Genomic DNA, 23,076 nt, shown 5'->3' on the forward strand with positions numbered 1-23,076 from the left:
TGGGGGAATGGGGGATGAGAGGATATGAATCAAAAGCAGAGCCAAGCAATGTTGATTAAAAAAGAAGGGACGAAAAAGACTGAATCAGTCCATGTTTAAAGGTCCAATAAATACACGTTGGACACAACATTTTTACGATATATCTGGATTATGCACTTTGATCAAGAGTAGGGCTGCACAATATATCACTTTTTATTGTCATCACTCAATACTGCAATGGTGCTAAACTGCAAAAAATAAAATAGTATCAATAGAAATCTGCCTTTTATAAGGTGACTACAGTATCTACTGTATCCGTTCAATCTATTTTTCTAGTTAATGTTATTCCATGCTTTTTATTTAACAAGCAATTTGTTTTATTAAAGCAGTAAATATAAGTTGCAGATCAATTTTTGTTTGGTTAGTATCCAATAAGTTAAAAACCATTGAGTTCAATCCGTGCTGCATTATTAAAGAAGCATTTGATGTACGTATCAGTTATCCTAATGTCAAAGTCTACTCAGTATCGTCACCTCTCGGGCTTCCTGCTGCTATGGGCCTACCTGATCAGAGAGCAGGCTGCTGCTCTTGTCCCGATGCTGGGAACCCAGAGCCCACTGGCTCAGCATGTCGTCAGCTGTGATCTGAACTGATTGGGCGAGCCAGCTGTCAAACAAAGAGTTGTCCAACGGGAAGGACTTCGACAAACCTGAGGGAAGGGACATGAGCAGGGAGAGAGGAGGAGAAGAGGGATGATAGCAAGACAGAGGGAGTGAGAGAATGCGTATGGATGAAGGGAAGAGAAGGGGGAGAAAGAAAAAGTAGACAGGTGAGGGGAATTGAACAGTTCTCATTAAAAAAACAAAAGACATCCAAGTTGAAAGAAAATGTCTCTCAAATGAAGTCAAGAAGTAAAAAGCATCAATCAGCATCTGCAAATAAAAACTTTCAATTGCACAACTCGGCGTGTGTACAACATAAGGGTTAACTCAACTCAAATGTTACACTTAAATTCAAATTTTAACACATTGACCCATTTTTAATGATAATGACTCCATTTAGATGATTTTAAAAAAAGGAACGTTCAATGCATGAATCTGAATTATGCAGTTGATAGGCGTACAAAATTGTAGGTCTCCATTTCTGAAACCCTGTCCGATGTATTTATGCTTATCTTTAGACAATTCTAAAGTAAAACTTTTTTGGAATAAAATTACATTTTTGCAGATAGCTCAAGAGTTTGGTCCAACAAAACCAAAATGTTCTATTCATTGTTGAAAAGAAGAGAAAATAAATATTGAATGTTAGCTAGCTAGCAACAAACACACTGAATTGGTAGTGTGCCATGTTTTGTTCCTTTATAGACACAAATAAAAGATACAAAACTGTCCAAAAATGTAATTGCTGGAACCCCAGATAGATGCAGTTTACACATGAACCCTGATTTGATAAGAATTTCTGTTTGTAAATTCTTTTAAGAGGATTTTTTTTTGCAGACAATGGGATGATAACAGCGAGACTTCCACGTATTATAGCAATTTTGGACATTCTACTCTCCTATTTTTATTCCTGTAACAACAAAAGAACCCTGTAGAAACTAACAACAACAACAACAACAACAACAACCATGTAGAAAAAGGAATGCAATGTTTTTTCCTCGGGATAACAACAATTTCAGACCAATCAGAAACAGAACTGTGTGCAGAGTAAAACACTCCTTGTTGTATACAGTATGCAGCAAAATCTAAAATATCTGCAAAAAAAGCTGCAGAGGGGGCATTATCTAGTCAATGGATGCAATTTAGTGTTCACATGTAACCAGGAACAATTGTCAACCTCTGGAACCATAACCTTGTCATATCCATAAAAAAATATAAGCAGAGATAAGCAGATGCCAATTATGTTTACAAATAACTTGCACAAAAGCACATTAAGAGAAATACTGACAAGAGCGTGCATAGTTTTCAAGTTTTCTTGATTCTCTTCCTTCCTAATTTCTCTACCATCTTTCTAGCCTCTCTGTAAATATTCAGTGCTTTTAATGATCTGCCAAGCTGGTCGGCAGGAGGTGCTGTTAGGGTGGCTTTCACAGCAACTATACTTCACACACACACACACACACACACACACACACACACACACACACACACACACACACACACACACACACACACACACACACACACAACACACACACACACACACACACACACACACACACACACACACACACACACACACACACACACACACACACACACACACACACACACACACACACACACACACACACACTGGTCGTTTCCATGACGCAGCATGTCTCTGCAGGAGTCGGTAGATCTCAGAGGGAGGGAATAGGTGACGGAGGGAAAAAAAGAGCCAGGGGAGAAGTGTGAGGAGAGGGGATGATGGAGGAGAGTAATGCCGTTCACAGAGAGGAAGGTGGGAGGGAAACATGCCACACTGTGGTCTTTAGATATGTTTAAATTCTCACATATTGTACATCATGAAATTTATTTGACGATGGGAGAATATATACACAAGACTGCTAGCAGCTCTGTGAGGCTGTGCTGAGACACAGCAGTGCTTAGAGTCAAATGCTAACATCAGGATGCTAACATTCTCACAATGATAATTTTAACATCTATCATGTTTACCAAAATGAGTGTTAGCATGCTAACATTTGCTAAATAGCACTAGACATGAAGCTCAGCTGAGGCTAAAAGGCATGTTGTCAGTTTTGTAAGTATTTAGTCATAAATATAAAAGGATAAAAGGATACATTTAGACTGGACCTGATGATGATTGATGAGAAGTCACAGAATCTCTAAATCTCTTATTTTTTTATGAAGGAGGCATGAGTGACTGTACCCAATTGAACATGTTGTTGCTGCTGATCCCCACTCTACAGTCAAGGATCAGATTACAGTCATTTCAGCATAATGGGGAGGCTTCTTCGTAATTCATTCAAGTTTTGCCAAAGAAGAAAAACTTGCATTCAATTCTCGCTTTCCCAGAAATTCAATTTACCTACGAAAATAAAGAAATTTGATAGGCTTACATGATTAATAGGAGAGCAAATTATATCATTTTTATAATTTCAACCAAATCTCAGTGTCTTTAAAGTGGATCTTTTGTTTTGTTTTGAAATGTTATTTTTAAATCAGATTGAAAAAAAAAGTGAAGCTGTATCTTTTAACTGAATGACGACACTGACTCCTCCTCCTTCTTCAGCTACAGCTAACATGTTGAACTAATGGGCTAATAGGCTAATGCTATCCATCGAAATGTGCTGTTGCAGCTATCCGAATCCCTCGTTTGAGGCTTTGTTGCACGGCAGCAACAGTTTTGTTCTTCGTTGCGATTGCGCACTAGTCCTACAGCTACAGAAAGCCCCAGGATGTCTTTAGAGAACAGCTGATGTAGCAGTGAGCAATGAATCACTAGCCAGCAATACTAAGGCAGTGCCGGGTAAGGAATGTGCTAGCAGCAGAACAGGGCCAAAACCAGGCCTGTGTAGAAGAGAGTGTGTTTTTGTGTGTGTGTTGCTCAGTCTCAAGCCTGCACTACAGTCTGAGGATTGTTCTCGGGTGCCAACCGTCTGCCTGGAAACTCAACCAAGACAGTGATAGAAACAGAGAAACTGAAACAGAGTGTGCAGGAGAAGTAACAGTGTGATATAAACACCCATCAGAGCGATGAAGGGGAGACAAGAGGTGCAGCAGGCAAAAACAGTGAATTAAATCGGCTTAATACCTGATTAAGAGGTGTAATGACAGTCAAACTCACAATGGGAAGCATGAATCAACAGAAATAAACCTGTCCGGGTTCTTCTCTTTAACCAAAAGGGGTGTTTTATTGTCTCTTACCCCATTATGTTTTGATTGATCACACATTATTCTAATCTGTAATTTGGCCTCATTGTGGTTTTGCCCCCTGAATAAAATGTAACATTTTCAGTTCTTCTTTGCCCTTCAAGTGAATGCTAAAGAACATATCCATCCTGATCCAATTTAAAATATATTACAGTGGAAACTTGAATGTTTGAGTCTGTTGGGTCTTATACAAGAAGAGAAAAGGCTATCACGGAGGACACAAACACACCTATTTCCCAGAGTAACAACAGCCTGAATGCTCTGAAGTCAAGACCTAGAGATGTACTCAAGGCTGTTTTGCTTTTACTCTCACCATCAGGCACAACATGTGAAGAAAGGTGGGCTTCTTAATAATATCTATACACAATGTTATAATAGTAACAGTATAACTAGGCAAGGTTCTACAAGCTCTATTAACATTTTAAGTAATACATGAACAACTCTGTGACATGCCACAATTACTGAAACAAAAGCAAGATAGTGCTCTAGACTACTGTATAAGGACTTGGCTTGGTAACAAAAGGGTTGCCAGGTTCAAGTCCAAGTGTGGACTGGTAGCTGAAGAGTTGCCAGTTTACCTCATCGCCACTGCAGAAGTTCTTTGAGCAAAGCACCAAACCCCCAAATGATCCCGGGCACCGAACCATGGCAGCACCTTCGCTCTGACACCTCTACATCAATGCATGTGTATAGGTCCTGTTTGTTAATGTGTGCATGTATATATTGTGGACCTTTGTGTGTGGTGTAATGTAAATAACACTAGAGTGAAAATGGAATTCTCCCCTGGGATTTAGAAAATATGTTTTAATCTTAATCAAAAAATTGTACTCAGTGGGTCAGCAGGATTTTAGATTCACTCCAATTTATGAATCGAGTTAAGTCGCACCTTTAAAAAAGGATTAAAAACAACTATTCACTACTGAAGAGACATCGTCTTAAGTACCCACTATGGTTCTGCAAGTTAATCTGTAAAAATGTTATATGCAACGCAGAGCAACCCCAAGACATGCAGATTAAATCGGAGGGAAGCTGAAATTTGTTATGCGTCACAGTTTCATGTGTGAAACCGAGTGCATGTGAGGGTGACACCAGGAAGATTTAGAAACAGTCTACTTTTTCCAAATCACCGCTGGCATATGGCCTCCACTAATAAACAGTGGGGATAGGGGACAGTACATCTGAGAAGGAGTTCTGGTACATTTCTGTCTTTCTGATACCAGAACACCGAGAGGAAGACAAAGCCCTGGGAGTCAGGACCAGACCCGACAGAGAACAGATGGCCTGACACACACACACACACACACACACACACACACACACACACACACACACACACACACACACACACACACACACACACACACACACACACACACACACACACACACACACACACACACACACACACACACACACACACACACACACAGACTGTGAGATATGAACACATACAGCATGCAAAAACAAACACAAATGACACAATGACACAGGAATGGCATATATATAAAATGCACATACACGCACGCAGATAAATGATACAGGAAAAGCACAGCACATACACAGAAGGAGCTTGTTTGTCATGGTAACACATTGTGAGAGATGATCTCACAGCATCTATTCAACATCAAGCTGCAGTCCTTATCCCCCATCAGTCAGATGGAAAGACCGCCACAGAGAAAGAAAGACGGAAAGATAAACATAGTGTTATAACACAGTGCCAGACGGAAACAAAGAGTTATAGTGGAAAAAGATAGAAATGGAAAAGGAGAGAGCGATACTATCAGAACAGGAAGCAAGTGAGGCAGAGCCAAACACTCCTGTCCTGTGTTACCATGTACTTGTTTATTGATCATATTCACTTCAACAGGAAAACACTATTAGCTCTGTGACGTGCAGCTCTAGTTAAATAAGGAAATGAGAGACACTCATGCGTCATTACTAATGGTCACTGTGTGTTTGTGTGCGTGTGTGGGTGGGTGAAATGTTCAAAAACATCTCTGCCAAGACTGGATCTTAATTTTACTTTAAGCTTCAAATGCTAATATGATTATGGACTAATATGGGCTTCTATGATGATAAATGTCAGAAAGAGATTAAAATGACTCGATATTCAGTTTATTATTATATAACAAGAGAAAAGAACAACATCTCTATATTTTGGAGCCAGACAGCTGCAGTATATTGATGAATTCAATGATTATCAAAACAAAAGGAGCCTGCAGCTGAAGCCAAAACTACAAAATGAATGATAGGATCTATGTGGTTGTGGACATAAGATGTATTGCCGGATTTTACATTACAGCATCCAATAGAGTGAGGTTAAGCTTGGCTGTATATAATGCCTACCAAAATGCTATAATCCCACACACAAAGTCAGCCCATTCTGTTCTCAACAGAGCAGCTCTGGTCTCATCCTTTGATGACAGCGTGAAGTCTTTGTTGGGTGTTTTTTGTAGCTTTGAGCAATGTTCTATCATGTTCGTTTTCTGAGATCACAGGAGCAAACCAAGCTCCTCACATGTTGCTTTATTGCTGCTGTCGATCTGCCAATACGTCCTGTTTATGTATTTGCATTGTGTCTGATTAGTTGCACGCTGATGAGTTCGGAATTCCTTTATATTAAAATACGAAGTTGTAGTTTGTCACTTAGTGTCAGGACTCGAAACGATGACTTGAACTCTGACTACTCTTTAAAGAGGAGGAGGGGTCAACAAGAAGAGAATTTACCTTTGAGGATGTATTAAGAATTACCATAAATATTATCTATCACGTACAACTGCTTTTAATCATACACATGAAAAGCTAGATGAATTATATTTCAGAGCTGAACTCATTTTGATTTAGCGCTCAAATATTAATCATGTACAGTAATTGTTGGTGTAGCCCACGGCTTTTTTGCAGAATGTCACAGCAGGAATATTCATAACTTATACTAGATCTGGATTCATATAAACACGGATTATGTAAGACTACAAATCCACCCACCTGATGTCCTACATATAGAAGCTAATCACAGCGGAGGAGCTTGTTTAAAAAAAAAAGCCTGAAGATGTGGAGGACTTTGTTTTCCATTTTGTTCGCCCACACAAACATGCTGTATATCACAAGTTGAGTGTTTCTTCTCCTCTGTTGTTTGCATGATAAGCATTTAATTTCTTACGCAATAACAAAAAATAAATTGCACTTTGATAATAAGTAAATTAGTTCTGTAATATTAGACTTGATACTTAAAGAGGCAGCCCTCCGCATAAGCATTTAAAAGCACTATTTAATAAATGATTGATAACAAACGATGAAGTCGATTTCGAAGTCTTTCATAACCTATTATTGAGGACCATAACTCCTCCTTTTGACACCTAAAATCTGTGTTTAAATAGATGAATGAGAAAAGTGTGTATATATACATTAATAAAAGTCCCTGTCGGTGTCCTTCGACAGTTTTTATTTGATTATTACAATATATGCAAAGTAGGGTAATTACTTGCAAAAAAAGTTTTATATTTATCTGTATCTTTGTCACTACAAATATAATTTCATAACTCCCCGTGTCACTTTTGAGGAAAAAAGCTGTTTTTCAGATTATGTTCATTACGAGGAAAACCTTATTCAAGCTCATAACTCATTATTTTTTGTGCAAAGGATGCAGTCTATACTTTTTCGACCTTGCAATTTCCTCCTAAAAGCACAACCGTTATTTGATCTTTATGCTATAAATCATTTAAAGTGTTTTTTTTTAAATCTCTTTTTAATGGCTTCGGATGGTTATGTAATTTTGCAGTGGAACATTCCAAAATAAGAGCAATAATCTAAAAAGCTATGATCTGAAAGAGAGGAAACACTGCGTTTGATCCTGACAGCGCTCTGGGTCTGTCACGACCAACAGCACCAGTTCTCATCAAACTGTCACAGTGCTGCTGTCCCGTGAAGCAGCTGCATCTGAGAAAATAAACTGAGGATGTTTTCAGGATGTCAGGAAATATCATGTTACAGAAGCCAACTTTCAAAGCGAGCCTGTCTGCCTCAGTTAATGCAGATATAGAGGTAAATAGATGGACATGATCAGAGGGGAAGACATTTGATTTAAATTTGGAAACCTCTCTGTTTCTGATAGAGAGGCTTTTAGAGAGGTATCTGTACTCAGTCAACACATGTTTACCTCTGCTAACATGAACCTGGCATATTTCTACAGAGTGGAAAATAACAAATGAAACCTCTCTCCCTGCCTAGTGATCGACAAGATGGTTCAGAATAGAATATGAGAAATTCTGTTCAATTGAAATGTTAATACGCACCCCGATAATCAGACAGGTGGCGTCTCTTTTGTTGACAACTTAAAGCTACAGATTCAATCACCCAACGGCAATTTGTGTGCATCGACAGTATATCTTTAGTCTTTTAGCAAGACACTAAGCCTTTATCTCCTTTTCCACTTCAAATCACAGTATATATTAGTGTCAGCTAAATGCCTGTAAATTCTCAGTGTTACGAACAATGTCTACATACATATAATATGAGTGCTCCATTTCCATATAATACCCATTTTCTGAGGGTCGTATATAGCTGTATTGATGGGTGGTGGGGAATGGGCAACCATTATAATCCATCCTTGTCTCACATATGATGAGGAATGGCAGAGACGACTCCCAGTCGCTCATTAATGACAAACATAAATACTGACATCATTACAATGAATGATTTTAAAAACGCTTTAACTCCTTTTTTTTTTATATATAAGAGTTTAGATTATGTTGGCATAAGTTATCGCTTTGACAAACCACAGCTGGATGACAATGACACTTATCAGGCTAGGATAAAGACTGAGATTTTAAAATGTTAGTTATAACTGGATTTACAGTCCACAATAAAGGGTTAATCCGTCCAACCCATAGACTGTTTATAATATATGGGATGAGGGCTATGTTTTTGAAGCCTTAAATGTAAAGTTTTGTTTTTTTGTAAAAACAAGTGAAAAGAGATACAATCAACTTAACCGAAAAACACACCGTGAAGTTAAAGTTTCAAGACAAAAACACAGAAAAACCAACGGGCAACACCTTCTGGTAGCGACCTGACAATCACAAGTTAACCATACTCTAGAGTATATCCTGCTTTATCATTTATTTTACTCTCTATTGGCCCAGGACATCATGCTGTATTGAATAACACTTGAAACAATCAATTGAGACCATAAACTCCTCGGGAAATGCTTACTGAGCACTCATCAAGTATAAAGACTAGCTAGAGTTCTTTACAAACATACTTCTATTTGAATTTGACTACCTACTTGCCATTACAAAAAAAATGCAGGTTTAGGGCTTCTGCTCAGGCTTTATTTCAGACCTCGAGATTGCCGCTTGGTCCAGGCATAAACACAGCAGTTTTGATATATAGTTCAAGTAAGTGTTTCTCCAGTTAGTGGGACAATCCCAAAACTACACTGATGTGTCTGTATATGGATGTTTATTCCATTTAGGAACTGTTTAAAAGAGAGCGGCGGTGGGAACGTTTTGCTGTGTCTGCCGGTCTGTAATTGACTGGGACAGACAGCAGGGGTTGTGAGTAGACTCTTCCAAGTAAGAGTGGCCTTTGGCAACATATCTGTGAATCTTGTTTTTTAGCTTTTCTTCAAGTTGTTCTTCAAGTTGCCTTCCATTCTTAACAATGTCCACAAGCAACAAACACTACTATACTACTACACTAACATAATTATTGAAACATTACAAAATAAATTAGAGATGCAGAAGAGGATCATTTGGCTATTACTTTACTAAAAGTCCAATAATTGAGAGTCTTTAAAATGCCACAAAATGCCAAATGCCCACAAGAGACCATGTTGGTATTGACTTGAAAGAATAATTATATTTAGACAATTATAATTTAATAATTGTAATATTGCATCTGGTAAATAAAACCCCACATACACACACACACACACACACACACACACACACACACACACACACACACACACACACACACACACACACACACACACACACACACACACACACACACACACACACACACACACACACACACACACACACACACACACACACACACACACACACACACACACACACACATACACACACAATGTACCTAGCTCTTTTAGCAGGGATCCGTTCTCTGCCTTCAACCTCTCCTTTTTCTTCTCAGGACTACTCTTCCTCCTCTCCTTTCCTTTCTCCTTCACTCCATTCTGCTTCCTCTTTTCTCCCTTCTCGTTTTTCTCTGCAGGGAGACACAGAATATGGACTCAGGTTAGCGGTGGGTTATTCAAATTAAGCTGGAAAGCATCATTGAAAGTGTATCTTTTCCCTTAGGTGGCATTTGAGGGAGAACATAGAATACAAGAAAATTAAAGTTGGAGAAGTAAAGAGGAAAAAAAAGGTCAATATTGTTGAAAGATTTCAAGAAAAATACACTCCTTGATTGTTTAGGAATGAAACACAAGCAAAGAAGAGAATATATTTTGTTGTTTTTAGGACATGATCCTACCTAGGCACACATTCTCATAAGGTGAGAGCTAATTTGTGGTTGCAGGAAAGGAAAGGTGTCAAATGTGACCAACCTCCTGATGAGGTGTGTGGAGAGAGCGATAGTTCATGTTCAGTGGTACATATACCCTGCTGCTCCACCCAGATAAAACCTAAGACTCAGTATGCATGCTAATACATGTCTTAAAGGTTGTTTAGTATTTTAGTTAAAGTTTGAGGCTAGGGCTGACAAATTTAAAACCCATGTGACCCTGATGACCTTAGTTAATCTCAACGAAAAAAGAGATTATCCCCGGGGTTCCAAAGTTCATTTTGAGGTACTTTTACTTTACTTGAGTATTTCCATTTTCTACTACATTCTACTTCTATTCCACTAGAGGAAAATAAATGAACAAAATACCCACTTTACTTTTTACTTCAATACATTTTTTAGTTACTTAACACATCAATAATTATATATTACAATAGGTTAAGTTAAGACAGATGTATTGATAACTGAACTACATTCACAAGCTACGCTCAATAGTATGTAAATATATTTAGTCCCGCTCTTACCAGCTAGTAAATTGATAAACACAATAATGCATTCATACTTATAATCCAAAATAACATATAATATATATTGGTCTGAAATTGTCTCTTGTGCATACTAAGTACTTTAACTGCTGCTTTTGTACTTTTACTTGCTACAGAATATTTCTACACTGTGGTATTACTACTTTTACTTTTTGTGGATTATCTTATCCTGAACTTCTTCCAACACTGTTTGTGTTTCTGGATCCGCTGTTACATTAAGTGTCCTTGTATCTCTATAAGAAGAAATCCAGCAGCCTGGTGCCCCTTGAAGACTTAAAAAAAATAATAGCAATACCGTCACTGTCAAATACTTCCACCTAAGGAAAAAGACCCAGCACAAACTGCATTTATATAAATGTATCAAAGCACATCAGTTGTGTGTTCAGGTCTATGTGCATGCTGACACAAACATTGTATGACATGAAACAGAGCCCTGCAGTGTGCCTCCCTGCTGCGATCTGTCCTCTCTCTCTCCAGGAAACTTTGTTCTCTCCCTCCAGCTGAGAGTGTGGCAAGTAACAACAAACACTCATACAGTACCTAGCTAAAACCAACCTGACAGTATATTAGAGTCTAATACACCAGTAGTGCAATATTTACTCCTTTTGCACTGTGTCACTGTATGTTAAAGCTTTGTAAGCGATTGACATACTGTTGCAAAAAGGTCACAATCGGCAGAATTTCTGATAATTTTATATTAATAAAATAGTTTTATTTTAGTAAGGAGCTATACAGCATATACAGTTTCTATATACCTCATTTAATTTGTTTACAAATCTCTACAAATAGATGCAAAAATTAAAAAAATAGAAAAGCTTATTTACTCTGTCTTTTGATTTAACAAAAATCACATTTCATTATATTATAACGCACAGTCAAACTTAAATTTGCAGACATTTACTACAACAAAAAAATAAGGGATGCAATTAATGTTCATTCATATGACTAGCTGATTAAATATCTGGTCAATAAAACGCTGAATGTAAACTTCGCTTATTAGGCAGACGGTTATACAGAGATTAAAGAAGGAAGGATAGAAAAAAAAACAGAGAAGAAGACTTGAATTTAAGGCCTGAGGAAGTACAGTTTTCACAAATCACAGATAAATACACCTCCTTTAATTGTGCTGGATTGGGAAATCTTGAAAAAAATGCTTGTCACATCTTTGTAAATGAAATAACAGGATACTGGTAATCTGGAATCTACTTATGTGTGAGGTTTAACCTCTTTAAGACCTCTATGGTAGAGATGCTTTAAGAGATCAGCAGATTCAGGAGGTTGTTTTTCGAGCTCAAGCTGCCATGAAGAACCTGTAGGAGGAGTTTAAGGTGATGCTGCACAAGGACTCTAGTGACCCCCAAGGTGGCACTGGAAGGGGTGGAGGTTAAAACTGGAAGGAAGTGGAGATCAGACAAAGTTGTGCTCATGCTCCACCGAGTCCAGTGAATCTGGAAAGAGCTGGACTGGAAACCTTCCCACCTCCTAGAATGAGAAGGCCAAGGGGGAGATAGGCCGAGGTGGAGGAAGAGTTGTCAGCAGTGGAGGAGGGGAGGTCCAGCAAAACGATCGGCCAGTGGTGGCTGGAGACAAGGTGGGAGCACTCCATTGATTGGAAAGAAACATGGACTTATCTGAGGCAAGCAAAACCAGAAAGCTCCTGGTCCTCGCAGTGTGCAATGTCATGACTAGTCCATTAGACCTCTTCATCTGGGGTGAAGCGGAATCTCCAGATTGCCGGCAATGCTCAGTCAAGGGGCGGTCCGAGCACATCCTGAGCAGATGCCGAAAGGCTCTTCAGCAGGGCAATTGCACAAGGCAGTACGACCTGGTTCTAATACCCATGGCAGGACTCATCAGCATGGGAATTAGCAGCTGCAGACCAGTACGCCCTTCAATACAGATGGTCACCTTCTTAATGCCTGGAGTACACCTTCCAAAAACCACAGTAACTGTCAGAAATCCTGTCGACTGCAAAGGACTTTATGTGCTTTTGATGTACCTCGTGAAGCAGCTGAGGGTCCGATGGCATATCTGAGCCATCAAGGAGAAAGCCTCGACATGGCTCTGGATCAGTAGAGGAGGTACATGGGTTGGTAGGAATGCCACCTGAACACAAGCCATGGTATGACCAACCACGATGTTGAAAGACTCAAAACAACAATCGACCCCACGTTACATCACTGATGATGTGTTCAGGTGCATAGTAGAGATGTTTTTAACCAATCAAAAAGAAAAAGATTTGATTATTATTGAGAAAAATACAACACATGCACGCTAAACACAGGCACACACAGCATATAGGGCAATGTGAGGCACAGTTATAATAATTATCTTTCTCTCTGTCTGTGATATGGGCAGCCCTTATTGTTGGGTTGACTTGCTGTAACAGACTCCTGCTGTTTAGACAAACACAGAGTCCTCAAATCATGGCTCACTAACTCTCCTAGTGCAGTGAATCATGTTTATACACTGCATGTGTGACTATGTGAGCGTGTCCGTTGGCACAGCAGATGGCACCTGCAGGCTTCATTACAGCAATACTGGAGTTTAGAACAGCTCATTTTATTTGGGTAAAAGACTCGACCTACAACAGCATTATAAAAAAATGTCTGTAAGAACAGTATTCGTACAGCCTCACATTTTTTACATTGTTTTAGAATAGATTTATCTTTAAATATTACAGCTTTACAAAATTATAGCAACTAGATTAGATATATCCATAAAACCAGTGGCCGATATTGAACATTTTCTGAATATATTCAAAATCTGTTAACAACACTACAGCTAAGCTAGTGGCTCTGCCAGGCTGATTATGTTAACTTTTGCTAATTAGCACTAAACATGAACTGTGGCTGAGGTTGCGGTCATTAGTTTTCAGTGAATTAGTCTGGACCAAGAACGAGTATTGGGCAAAGTTAAAAATTAGACCCAATCAAGACTTCTGTCAGAAGCTCCTCCTGACAGACCTTCATGTCTGAACAAAAAAACATGGCCATCCAATAGTTGTAGAGACATTTCACCAAAAACCGCAAATGTCTTTGTAATGCAAGACGAAAAAGGGATGACCAAATGTATCTGATTTAGCCTCTTTGGGCCATGAATGTTTGCATAAAATCTCATCTTAAGCTGTACAATAGTTGTTGAAATATCTCAGTCTGAACCAAATTGTTGAATCAACCTAAAGACCTAAAATTGCAAGACATACAAGGGCTAAAAGAAGAACAAACTGCATAGCCTGATTCATATGATATTGTAGCAGTTATGTAGCATACAGTATAGATTCTTCTTTGTGGATGTGTTGGTTAGTACAGTACATGTCTAAACTGTGTGTGTGGCTGCCATAGCAGCAGTACGCTGTCCTCATGCTTGCTTTAGCATGGAGGAGCAGGGCATGCATGAATTGAGCTGAGAGAGACCAGAGAGAGATTTCACACTGAGACGACCATTGTGTGTGTGTGTGTGTGTGTGTGTGTGTGTGTGTGTGTGTGTGTGTGTGTGTGTGTGTGTGTGTGTGTGTGTGTGTGTGTGAAGAAAATAAGATAGTTTGACAGTAAAGTTCACTAGGAGTAAAATACTTAATGTTTACATAGAAGGAATATAAACATACATTTTTGGAAAGGGCTTAACAAGTTATAGCCTCCATTTCAGAGATAAAATCAAAAGCTAAAGGGAAGTATTTGGACACACCATATAAACTGACTAATGCTGATCAGAAACAAGGGATTGAAAAAGCTGTTAAAAGTGTTAAGGGTTTTTTATTTCCAGGTCCAAGCCAGATCATCGCCTAGGTTGTTAGCGAGATGCTCTGAAATGTGTAATCGTTAAAAGTTATGTGCAGTTAAAGCTGCAGTAGCTCATTAAAGTTATGAGCCTGACAAACATGAACAGCACTCAGAACACAGGAAGGACAGCAAGGTGGGATGCAATTAGTTTTCAAATGAGAATCAAGTTTGTTAGTTCGCTTTTTTTCCTACATGTTACGTAATTAGTCACCATGATCTTAAATAGAGATTTGATTTGTAAATCTCCAAGCAAACTTGTATTACTATTCCTTTCACTTTGTTATTCCTGAAAGAAATGGCGCCTTCCACAGGGAGATAGAATCGGAGGACGAAACCCTCTTTATTTGTCACATACATGGGCAGTGGGCAGCTATGGTGCAGCTCAAGGGCCACAGCAGGGCCTAGGAGGTGAACTGGGACCTCTCCAAGTAGCAGTCCACTTTCCATATTTTTTAAAGTCTGTCCGGGGACTTGAACGGGCGACCCTACGATTCCCAGTCCAAGCCCCTACTGACTGAGCCACTGCTGGACAGATCAGAGTTAAGTTCAGTAACAACAATGAAACCCTTAAAAAGTGGCTATTTTTTCTCCAAGAACACTACACAGTTATAATATGGGAGAATACAAGAAAAATCTGTTCTCCTTAATAACTATTGCACCTGCTTGCAGCTTCTCTCATGCACAGCACCTCCTCAATGTTTCTCCTCAATGAATTCTGTACTTTAGCTGTGGCTGTGCACTATAACTGTGTTTAAAGCCTTGACTGAGATATGGACAGTAACAGATGGAAAAGTTTTGAGAGAACCTTAATTTACAAAACGCTCAGGAGATACCCCTCCACTTTCGGGAAACATAGAAATGAGTTGTTATAATTAAATAGATTGTACCACAAGAATCAAATGCCCATCAAAAACAAAACGTATGTGGAAGATATAGTGTTATGGGGTGCTGTTTGTCAGAAAGGTGTCAAAAGTTACATGGAGGATAGACAGAGGCTTGGCTGCCAGCACAACAATTATAACTCCTTTGGAAAGCAGGAACTTTTCGAAGAACCCAGAAACCCTGAGGAACTTCTGGATTTTTCTACAGATTTCAGCCAAAGGAAACAAGGTCTAAATTTAGTTTCTGGGCTGCAGTTCTAGTGTCCCCTTTCTCTGCCTCAAATTTTCCTTTTGAATGTTCGTATAAACATCAGAGTGGTGCAGCAGTATTAACAAAGAACAAATTGATGACTTTTTTTCTGGTTTGTTACTCTGCGTATCAAACAAAGCCATTGAGTTTTGGGCTTCTGAACCAAATATTTATGATTCCTAAGATGCGACGCAAACATACAGTACAAAAAGATAGCCCTGATCCTCACTGATTTAAAAGTGTCATGTCTGGGAATTTGCTGAAAATGGAGATATTGGAGAAAGAAAATCAGGAATTTGCTACAAACCTCATCTAACTGGATAAAAAAGAGGTCATATATCATGATATATGTGGTCAGAATACACTTAAATGGCAATTATATTGTCTTGTGACTTTAGTATCGTGATATTATGGTATTGTGGGGCCTCTGGTGAGTGCTGCTCTTCGATACACATGCATGTCATTTAGTGTTAAGTTGGAGAACGGTATGACTGCATGAAACTTTTTTTAATGAGGTGGATTTGTAAAAGAGTACAGGTACATCTACAAGACACTTCTCTACCTTTTGCCAATTTATTTCCTGGCCGTGGCTGATATTGCGGAGGCCATTAACGCCAGGGGATCTTTGAAGGAGCTCCCAGAGGGAACGCTCCTACACAAAGAACATTCAATTGTGATTCCTTTCTTTTTTATTTTGACAGGAGTATCTTATCCTCTGATCTTACAGAGACCATTTTTCAACGTTTTTTCCCCTAATCTGATCTTGTCCTTTTATATGTTCTACAGCTTGGAAAACTCGTCTTTGGGTTTTCAAGGACGCAGGCTCTGCTTTCCACCTGCAGGTTTTAATCTCAGTGCAAATCCAACTATCAGCAGTGGAAACCTTTTCAAACATTTTTTTTGTCAGATCTGGGCTTTTTCCCCAACTCTTTTGTTTTTACATTGTGCTTTTGCTTTTCTCTCCATCCCTGCAATATTATACTCCCCTCCAAACCGCCTTCACTTTCTTGTTTAGAAGGTGCAACAGCACCAGGGGATTCGTCTTTTTGAAGTCTGTGATTAATTTCCCCTCTTTCTAGGTGCACTGAACTGCAGCGTGTGAGTCTGTGTGTGTGTAGCCACTGTGTCCCATTTCTTACCTGAGCTCATTAGTGCAAAATGAGAACTTTTTTTTCTCTCTCTTCCCTATTGTCTTTTCCTCCCCCTCTCTATCTTTTTACTTTTGTCCTTTCACACTCATGGCTGTTACTTGTGTTCCTCTCTCTTCTTTCACTCTTTTTTTCATCCTTTACCTTGGTGTTCTTTACCTTCCACACTTCCTCTGTCCTTATTTTCATCCTTCTTCTATTCCTCAAACACACACACACACACACACACACACACACACACACACACACACACACACACACACACACACACACACACACACACACACACACACACACACACACACACACACACACACACATACACATACACACACACACCAAAACTAACCACTGTCGGCTTGTCACAACTCTGTTGGAGCCAGAATGTAAATGCATTGCACTTCCCGCATAACAATAAAACTGTGTGTGTGTGTGTGTGTGTGTGTGTGTGTGTGTGTGTGTGTGTGTGTGTGTGTGTGTGTGTGTGTGTGTGTGTGTGTGTGTGTGTGTGTGTGTGTGTGTGTGTGTGTGTGTGTGTGTCTGTGCAGAATATAACTTAACCTGTATTTTTCTATGTGCATCAATATGTTTAAACATTTTGATTTAGAAAATGCTATCCAGGAAAGTATAATGAATATACCAGTTTTGACGATAACTATAATATTGAAACAAATAATAATATTAGTTGAGGGTAAATATAACTTTGATCAAAAGCGTTTTTTTTGCTGCCAATTTTCTATAGACATGGCAATAATATCAGTATAATCTAGTGAAAATCTGATATAATGACAGCCCTTATTATCATCATACATGGATTTGTTGCTACAGGATGATACTACATGCCGTATCATCAACAAATAGACCTCCTTGAACTGCAACAAGCTTCTTTCTCTGAGTTTGGGACAACAGGGATATCGGCCGCCTGCTGGTCGACCGCCTTGCTGGTAACATGCTAGCATTCACAAAGCATGACGAGAGCTGTTCCCAACATGACAGACAGGCAGATTAACATGACAGACAGAAAGGTGGACTGGCAGACAGAAAGTGAAACATGACAGATTAAGAACTATGAGAGACAGACAGGCGGAGAGAGGTTTTTGGTTCTGTTTAAGGTGGGTTAGAAGAGGCGTGTCAGGCAGGAAAGGGGTGCTGGTGCATCACGCGGTCCCGTGAAAAAAATATTTTACAGTTGTGAACCTTTCTGTGTTGCCTAGAATTGGTTGTTAAGACCAATTTAAGAAAAAAACTGAGACATGGTATCCAAAATGTTTGGATACTGCTTATTGTTTTAAGCCTGTATTTTTAGAAGATCAAATATGCATTTGGATCACAGAAAATATTACCAACTGAGTCAAAACTGTTGCACCGATGACAATCCATTTAAATGTATGTAGTGATTGGTATTTTATGTTCAGCTAACATTCCCATCTGGCTTCATCAGTACACAATGTGTCTGTGGTTTTGTGTGAACAATTATAACGTTTGGCGAAGCTATCAGTCACTTTGAATGCCAAAAAATATGTTTATGTGAGAGGGACAAAGGAACAAATTGGCCAGAATTGATGGACTGACTGAAACAGAGTGGCATGATCAGACAACCAAAAAATATAATAGGAAGAGAGAGAAAGTGACACTGCAGATGAGAAAAAGGGAATGCAAGACAACAGATGGTTGAGCAAATTAGATTAAAGAAGAGGATGAGAGAAAGACAAAAGAAGCAGAGAAAAGAGGTAGATACAAGGTGAGGGACACGGCAAATCATTTTAGCAGACAACCTCATCCTTCACTCTCTGCAACACACACACACACACACACACACACACACACACACACACACACACACACACACACACACACACACACACACACACACACACACACACACACACACACACACACACACACACACACACACACACACACACACACACACACACACACACACACACAAACTATCCTCTCTAATCTAACTCCTGTGGCAGTGAGAATAGATATGGCTGTTTAGTGCCAGCAGCACAGCTCCCGGTACCTGATGACAGCAATCTGCTGAGTCAGCAGCTCTAGTCTGTGTGTGTGTGTGTGTGTGTTCATTCGAGACACAGAGGGAGTTACAGGGAGAGTTGGAAATGTTTGTAAGATTTAGTGCAGTCCATAGATGTGTGTTTATGCATCTAGCCTTGGGAATGATGAGCACTCCAATTGAGTACACATAGACACACACACACACACCCGCACGCACGCACGCATGCACAGCCACAGGGGCAGGCTGACAAAAGTTCACTATCATTACCATGCCAGCGAGACGTAACTGGTATTACCATGACAACAAGCTCTCGCTGTCATTGCTGACAGCAGCAGGTCACGACTACGAGAACTAATGGAGTTCTTTAAAAATATTACACAAACCAGAAACGTACATGTTACTTTGGCAAATAACTATTGTTGTGGGAACTATGGTTCACCATTATCACCATAACAACAACGGCTTTGAAATATGGCAGCCAATGAGAAACTGAATTGCTGAAAATCTATGTGTTATTCCCCTTGAACCTTAGTTTTATAGCTTTTTTCAGCTGATATGTATCTCGCAGATAAGCTGCTTACTATCTAGTAATGACCTAAAGGAAGCAGTTATGGCTTAGAGAGTCAAGATCGCACTTAGTATGAATTATTACCTCCGCTAAGGAGGTTTGGCCTGTTTTTAACCAAGCTTTCTTGGTTAAGTGGTGCAGTATTTGAAGCAGATCTGAATCACAGGGCAGATCGACGCATTTTTGTTCACTTTGGTTCGACATTGTGAGATAGAGCAGTTGGCCTTGGTGGAGGTCAATGCTCTTTGAGTGCCTTTCTACTATTGAATACTTTTTGTTCTGTTTAGGCAGCATTTTTCTAAATTTGAAAAACTAAACTAATCTCAAATGTCCCTCGAATGCCTTATTGAGTAATGTCTTTCTTCTTTCAACAAAATTGGTATATTATGCATTACGTTTATTTATGAATGGAAGAACTAAGTATTACGTTTGTTTTCATATTTGAATAACTCATTGACCTTAATTCGTATCAAGTGTCCCTGGCATACACGTTTGAGAGCTTACATCCTGTTTACTGTATGTATGGAGCTCTTTTCTATTTATTTTACGATGAAGGTTTTGAGGACCGTGACGCATCAATATAAAAAAGTGTTTCACGAAATATGACAAGCTTTCAATGCACTACATGGGCTCCCAGTCCGTTTGAGTATTGATTTTAAGATTTAGTTGCTTACAGTTAAGCTTTTGGATACATTGCTGAGCATCTGACCACATATCCCAATGCACACCATAGCCTGGCTTCATTCAACCTCACTAGATGTCCTTAAATCCAGACTAATGATGTTAGGTGAGGATTTTCAACAGCCTAAGGAGGGGATATTGATCAGTCAGGAGTTAGTTTTAAATCTCTTTAAAAAGGCACAAATATTGTTTAGAAATCCATTGTTTTTATACCATTTATTTATTTTATAATCTTAACTGTTATTGAATGTCTTGCCTTTTGTGGTCTTTCCTAAATAAAGTTGTTTAAATACATTTCTACCTATTTTATTTGTGAAACATAGGATGTGTTGTTTTCTGGAGGAAATGATAAAATACAGTAAAAGACAAATGTGGTCTACTGTAACAAGAAGTGAAAATATATTACTATTAAAAGAATAAATACTATAGCATTCAACCTGTCCCATTGAAATGAGAAATCAAAATTTTAGCAAGCTCACAGCAGAATCATCTCAACCACCCAGCTTCGTCCTTCCTGTTCTCCGTCCCAGAGAAATGCATCGAGGTCAGTCAACTGTGGTCGAGTGGATGGGAAATTGAGCTCCATTTATGTGGACGGTGTGTGCCACAATATCTGACTGAACAATTATTTTAGCGTTTTTGCTCTGCAGGTGTCAAGTGTGGCCTACTGTGCAAAAATGATGACGGGCCATTTCCCAAATCTGTCCACCCACCACTCTCAGTCAACAAGGGTTTGGAGGGAACCGTTAAGCACTTTATGTTTCCAAAAGTACATTTTTGGTTGGCCAGAGCGGGTGTTGGTGGACTTGGCTAAAGCGCTCGAGTGGGTGAAAGGTAATAGGTTTTTACATTGGCCTGTTCATACAGCGGTAATTACAAAAACCACAAGACACTCATGTTTTCTTTCTCTCTTACCGCCAGCGACGTCCTCTTCCAGTAGTTGTATCTGCAGGTGGAAGATCTTTTCCTGGAGGTCACAAAGTGTGTGCTTCATTTTCTCTCTCCGTGTCACCATGTAGCACAGGTTACGTACCTGAAACACAAGATATCACTGTTATAAACACGGGACACATATCACATACATCATAAAAACAAATAAGACGGACACATACAGTTGTAATCAATATCTTTTATCCCAAAAAATAGATCTAATGCTTCATGTATGAGGAGTCGCTCATTGTAAGAAATGACCACCAAATAGTTTTAGCCTCTTGTAGTCAATGCTTTTGTGGTTTTACATCTTCTGTTTCCTGTCTCAATGAGTTCACCAGCTCCATTTCAAGCAGCAGCATGAGGCAGCCGTGTCTAATAAAAAAGCTGTAATAACTCCATTGTACAGTGTACTCTATTTGCTCACAATGAATAGCAGACACACAAAGCCAACTAGCATCTAGGGAGGAAGAACTTTGACAAGAAGTAGTAATGAACCAAAGATAAAAGGAATAAAAAGAGGATATTAAAATAATTTTCCTCAGTTAAATGAATGATAATGTCTGTTGAGCTTTTTGATTTAATGTGATAACAAAATATGTAAGGTGTGTGTTTTTGTTCTAGAGTTTTGCTTCTTCCAAGTGGTCAAAAAAGTAATTTTGCAAAGTGAATGAATCGGCATTTGATCTCACTACAACTCTATATCACGTTACAAGCGAGCAAAGCAAGAGGTATGGACAATTTTGAAGACAAAACATTTACATTTATATGCATCCAGTAATGAGACGGTAACAGACAAGCCGACTTCCTGTTTCCTGCCAGTAAACTGAATCCAAGAGCCCCCCTGCTCCTCCATATTGCCAAATTACTATCATATGGCCCTATAAGCTGGACAGCAGTGGTGTATGTGTGAGGATCGAGAGCATAGCACTGAATGTGTGTTTATGCTAGGCACATATGGATGTTCAAAGAAAAGCTGTGGTCGCAAATGTGTGTGTTACTATTTTGGATTGGCAACACATAAGATAGAAGGAGACACAGAGAGGGAAGAAGGCAAGTAAAGACGCTGAGACAAATAGAGACACAGAAATAGATAAATGGAGAGAGACAGGTATGGAAAGAGATACAAAAGCCAGTGCAAAGGCTAAGTAAACAACATTTAACGAGGTCCCCAGGCAAATGTAGTGTTAAAATGCAAACAAAATCTTTTTAATTAATAGATAAAACAGCAATATTTACAGAAAACTCTACAGGAAAGAAAGAGATTTACTGACATGCAACCACAAACTAATGATATATTACGTTCACCTTTGGGCCCGGTTTAATCTGACTTTCCTACGAGCTGCAAATGTAGGTCTCCCCAATGACTGTTTATATACTTGATAATTATAAACCTACAAGATAATATAATAGGTAGAATGGGTGGCTAAAGCTGGGTAGAGTTCATCAATATCTAGTACAACCATGTCCAAGAAGTAACAGTAGCGCATTAAGACAAGGAGATTGATAGTAACTGATTTTATTTCTCATTTGTCATACAAATAAAGAGGGTAGGTGTATAACCTGAACTCATACAGCTTAAGTGGCTCAGGCTAATTGAGTTTACGTGACATAAGTGCAAGTAAGACACAGAAACTCTCACAGCCCTTGTGAATTTACTATACTGTAAATGATTTAATGGCACCATCTACACTACAGCAACCATTTATAGCTTTTAAATGTCCTTTAAAGTGCTGTTGTATGTTGGGTTAAGAGAATATAGGTACAAGTTAATACAAACACAGATATTTATGTACAAAACAAATGATTGATGAGTGAGAACATGATGGGTTTTTTAGTGGGGGTTTTATAATTCAAATGATATCCAACACATAGTTATAACA

The 23,076-nt window shown here is 39.0% G+C and overlaps 1 protein-coding gene across 1 annotated transcript in view; it reads right to left on the minus strand.

The window, feature by feature from the left end:
- jade2 (jade family PHD finger 2) overlaps positions 1 to 23,076 on the minus strand; it is a 148,541-nt gene that overhangs the window by 10,574 nt on the left and 114,891 nt on the right. The window contains exons 11-13 of the mRNA XM_063895068.1: positions 21,179 to 21,296; positions 9,957 to 10,088; positions 543 to 688 (exon numbers count right to left, since the gene is read on the minus strand). Of these exons, the coding sequence (XP_063751138.1) occupies positions 543 to 688; positions 9,957 to 10,088; positions 21,179 to 21,296 (396 nt within the window). The remainder of the gene's footprint in view (positions 1 to 542; positions 689 to 9,956; positions 10,089 to 21,178; positions 21,297 to 23,076) is intronic.

This window comes from Eleginops maclovinus, chromosome 11 (genome assembly GCF_036324505.1).
Source record: "Eleginops maclovinus isolate JMC-PN-2008 ecotype Puerto Natales chromosome 11, JC_Emac_rtc_rv5, whole genome shotgun sequence".
Classification (NCBI taxonomy): domain Eukaryota; kingdom Metazoa; phylum Chordata; class Actinopteri; order Perciformes; family Eleginopidae; genus Eleginops; species Eleginops maclovinus.